At 45.6% G+C, this 4959-nt stretch overlaps 1 protein-coding gene across 1 annotated transcript in view; it reads right to left on the bottom strand.

Annotated features, from left to right (window-relative positions):
- Positions 1 to 1084: 1084 nt before the first annotated feature.
- The window catches only part of TSPAN2 (tetraspanin 2), a 60120-nt gene continuing 56245 nt past the window's right edge, over positions 1085 to 4959 (bottom strand). The window contains exon 8 of the mRNA XM_004714856.2: positions 1085 to 2435. Coding sequence (XP_004714913.1) covers positions 2370 to 2435 — 66 coding nt within the window. The 3' untranslated portion in view covers positions 1085 to 2369. The remainder of the gene's footprint in view (positions 2436 to 4959) is intronic.

The following is a 4959-nucleotide window of genomic DNA, read 5'->3' as shown; positions in this document are numbered from 1 at the left end:
GGGCACATTGATCGTAGATGGATCCCATCTCTCCTTCCCCATGTTTAAGGATGACAGCTTGCCTCCAACGACTCAGATGGGTTGGAATGAACCTGAGTGCGCCAGGGGCCTGCCTCCTGTCTTCAGACAGAGAGATGAACTAAAGCCACCAAGAGCGGGAGAAGGGGAACTCCGGGCTTTTTTTTTTTGGCTTTAAAAGTTTCATTTGATACTGTGGGAGTAAAAATGATGTTTTTTGAAGTGATTTTCTTAAAATAATCACTTTAGTGATAAACACAGTAAAAGATGCATGTGCACTAAAGTCTGAGCCTTCTTCTACTCTAATGACTTCTTCCTACAAAGTTCTCCTTCCAAGTGCGCAGTAGCAGCAAGTACAGCAGAAAGAGGAGGCGGCTCTCTGGGGCGACGGCAAGCAGTTATTACATTTCAGCAAAGGCTCGTAAGAGCCTCCTGGGAGGGTAGCATTTTCCTTTAGTGCACACCCAGAGACTTGTTTACTCACACAGAACACGCTTTCTTTGGGGTCTCCAAATCCCATGCTTCCATTTCTAACTCCGCCCCCCCCCCCCCAAGTCCCTGCCTTCGAAACAATTCTGACTCATAGTAACTCTAGTCTTTCAGGTTGGGGGTGGCACTTTTAAATGCAGTGCACAACAGCCTCAATGTATGAGTTGTGCAAAGTCCGGATGAACCGTGGAACCCGGTGCTTGGTGGCTAACTGAAAGATAGGTGCTCTGAACCACGCCAGGGGCTCCCCAGGAGGAAATACACTGAAAACCACCGATGACAAAAGCAACAGAGTTGTTGGCAGTTTCTGCCAAATAGGCCAGTTCAAATCCTAAATCTGGGGCCATGGTTGCTAGTCGCCGTGGAGTTGACTAAACTCCTGTGCAGAGTAGAACAACGCCCCTCAAGGTCTTCAAAGTCTGACCTTTCCGGAGCAGATTGCCAGAACTGCCTTTCCCAGAAGCCCCTGCATGGGCTCAAAACTCCAACCTTCGAACTAGTCATCTATAGTGTAATTGTTTGCACCTTCCAGGAACTCAAATCTGGTTTACCCAGATAAAAACCAGGCATCAAAACAACAGGGGGACCGGAACATTTACTTTTCATGGGGGATTTGTACAAAGAGGACATACTTAAATTGGAAGTGTGTGTCCACCGAGCTTTGTGTCAGCAGTGTGCCCCTGTTGTGTACACACAGCCCGGAGAAGATGCTTTTCCACTCTTTGGTGTTTGGCAGGTTTTTGTTTTTGCTTTCTGGTTGGGCTAAACATGCTTACGAGATAATATATGAATTAAGGAGAGCTTTGTTTTATTTAAGCGGGGGGAACGATGTCATCATCACCTCTCTCTAAAAAAGCCTCCAAGTGAATAATAAATAAGGAGGATACAATACAAATTGGGCAAATACGTAAACTCAAGTGATGAGGTATTTCAGAGACCGTGCCCATAAGGATACCCCCTCCCTCTGTTTGCAACTGGCAGCTCTCTGACTTGGGTCTTTCTGTCCTTAGATTCAGGGTACCCTCGGGGTGTGCGAGAAGAGCCACTTGGGGATGTGGAGGGGTGACAGAGTTCCGAGCAGTCAGAGAAGGAAAGGAGCAAAGCAACATTTACATGTCTTTGTCTCAGAACAAAAACATTTCTTTAGAAAGCTGTTGAAGGTGTTTCCGCGTCCTAACAACGCTCATTGTCACAGGGCGAGTGATTGTCTAGGCGACGCCTCTTCGCAGAGGGCGGTGTTTTGTTCTCAGACACCAGGAAAACATGACTGATTCACATTCGATTTTCCATGCTATACTTAGTTTTACAGATGTGTTCAGTGTGAAGGCTGTGTTTACTATATTCTGGGGACAGCATGTATATAAAAAAAGCCCAGGAAACCCTTACACCCAATTTAGACAATTTAAATATCCCATTGTGATCTCTCAATTCCCGTAACCTACTGCTACATTAGCTAGAAATTCCTCACTTCTCAGAATCCAGCATTCTAGATTTGAGAAAATGACCATTTATCAGAGCTTTTGGGTGTCCTCCCACCCCCCATAGTTATTAAATTGGTTGTTCCTTTATGTAGCAAAACCCAGGGACTCCCAGCCAGCAGACCTCGTTCTGTATGATGCATCTACCAGAAACCGCAGAGCACACATGGGCATGCTCTCAGTCAACAGACACGGGCATTCACTTGAGGGATCCGTCGGCCACGAGCCAACATATACATACGTATAAGTGCAAACAGAGAATTGACACCAAATTCATTGTAGGTCGTAATGTCCTTTGAATATTAAAAGTGGGCCAGAAAGTAGGCAGCTCCCTTGACATTTAGGAGGAAAACTTTAGATTGTCGCTGTCGCGTGGCAGCAGCTTCATATCACATCTCGTGAGCTCCGGATCGCACAGCAGAGGACCATGCTGAAGATCATGCCAAAGATCTGAAACGGAAGGAACAGCTTGTTGGTGACTTTCAAATGGGTCTGAAACTTGTCTGCATGACTCACTCAAGTTAACCAACAATCCTTGGTTTTAAAAGGCATTTTTCTTTATGTGATGTAAAATTGGCAGCTGGTGAAAGAGAACCCCGTGCCCAGCTTGAAATGCCCGAGACATGATGACCATGGAGCCCGCTGGCCGGTGGGCTCCCTGTTGAACTGCTAACAGCCAGGGGAACCGCTGGAAACCGCCAGCCACTCCTCCAGAGAAAGATGAGGCTTGTTTGCTCCGAACAGTCAGTCTCGGAATCTCACGGGGCAGCTCTACTCTGTCCCACAGGTCGTGATGGGTCGGCACCGACTTGGTGGCAGTGGAGTTGGTCTTGGTGTATATGATAATTATTACACAAATCACAAGGACTCTAAGAAAGTATTCCCGTTTGTGGGAGTTACACAACTTCATGTCAACTTGATAACTAGAATGAAGGGGTGGAGTCTAGCCTGTCAATCAGGTCACAGCCTCTCTTCCTCCCTGGAGGCCGGACACACTGTCTGTCTCACCTTCCTGTTGCCAAGCAGTCTGGGGCCAGGCTGATGGCAGCCAGAGCCCTGTAGGTGCTTCCACTGCAACTGAAACCACAGGACTTTCCACCCACCGACCTGTGACTTTCCTGCGTTGGGCATCATTGCATGTGCTGTGTGAGTCTGACGAGGATTTCATGGGCTAATATCAGTCTTGTGGGCTAATATCGAACTTCTGAACTTGATCTGGACTTGGCTAGGATGTTTTATTGATGCATAATTACTTCTTGATATGAAGTTCTCTCTTACACATATATGAATGTTTCTGGATTTGTTTCTCTAGTCAATCCGAACACACCATTTCTTAAATACTAATGAGAATTTTCTTCATAACTATAAGGCAGATGGATACACTACTGCTTCGTGATTTTATATTTTAGTTAAATCCAGGCTCTTGTATCTTTGAACATACATTTTGAAACACATGCTGTTTAAATACCCTTGTGGTCTAAGTAGCTTTCTGTTGTCGCCCGAGTTGTGAACCCTGCAGTGGTGATCGCACACGGTGCACCTCTTCACTTCTGGCCCATTTCTTGATTTCTCTCTTTAAGGAAGTTTTTTTCTTTCTCCTGGTCCATTTATAGTACACACCCTGCTCCACTGATGGGTTCGATAGTTTTTTGTTTTTTTTGGGGGTTCGATAGTTTTACCAAAGCTTACAGTGTTGAAACTAGAGGATTACTGACTTCCTTATTCCTGGGTAGTTCTTTGACAAGTCAACTACTTGGGCAAAATCAATGCCACTTTTAGGGTCTAAACAAAAGGATCTGAGAAGATCCTTCTTGCCCTTCATCATTTCCTCTACAATTTTTCAGGCCCAGTGGATGTGCAGTGTTTAAAAACTATTATCACTTTAGCTGGGCCGAGGAGTGGCTGCTGTGGCTTTGGCAAGACTGAAATCACAGGAGGTCCAGAAACTGATGCTCACTTCCAGCTCACTGGTATTAAAGCATACTTTAGCCCTTATACCCTCACTAAAAAATTCCAGCTCACTGGTACTAAAACATACTTTAGCCCAGATACTCTCACTAAAATATTCCAGCTCACTGGTACTAAAACATACTTTAGCCCACATACTCTCACTAAAAAACTCACTGCCATTGAGTCCATGCTGACTCATAGAAGCCCCCTGTGGGTTTCTGAGACTGTAAATGTTTATAGGGGTAGGAAGCCCCAGTCTTTCTCCCCTGGGGCTGCTGGTGGTTTTGGACTGCTGACCATGTGGATTACAGCCCACCTTGTAACCACTACCACCACCCTAGACTCTCACAGGTAGAATGAATTGTGTGCTAGACACAGACGGGGGCTTTGGTTTGGTTGTCCTGGTCTTTAAGGTGCGGTTAAAAATAACCCTAGCTATGAAAACAGCATCAGTGGAGCCTCAAACTGCTAAGTTCTTCCCCTTCACTGCCATCTTGTCCATGCTACTCACAGTGACCCCCTGTGGGCTTCCTAGACTGTAACTGTTTACAGGAGTAGAATGCCTAGTCTTTCTCCTGAGGAGCTGCTACTGGGTTTGAACTGCGGACCATGTGGATCGCAGCCCAATGCTTAACACTGAGCCACCAGGGCTCAGTACCCAGGAAAAATGAATGCCAGCTCAATTATAAACCTGGAAAAAATAAACTAAAACAAGACGATCATCAATGTTCTTTCGAAGTTGGTACCCGTAGCTTTCTGGTTCTCTTCTCCATTCCCATCCTAAGTCCGACTAGGTTCTGTGAATATCGAACTTAAAATAGCATGGATTATTGCTATTTTTTAATACTCTTTTTGGAGGACAGCAGGCAGAAGCAGGATTTCAAGCTTCTGGCCAATAGTCTATACAACTACTGTGTGGCAGGGGAGACACCTAATGGACATTTGGTTAACTGATGACATTGTGACATGCCTACTTCATAAAGAAGGTCACAGTGTGGGAATTGCACCTGATCTGACCCCACCA

Source organism: Echinops telfairi, unplaced genomic scaffold (assembly GCF_000313985.2).
Source record: "Echinops telfairi isolate 266 unplaced genomic scaffold, ASM31398v2 ScPeMD7_7466;HRSCAF=8504, whole genome shotgun sequence".
Taxonomy (NCBI): Eukaryota; Metazoa; Chordata; class Mammalia; order Afrosoricida; family Tenrecidae; genus Echinops; species Echinops telfairi.
The sequence above is the reverse complement of the archived record's forward strand: the minus strand, read 5'-3'. Positions and strand labels throughout refer to the sequence as shown.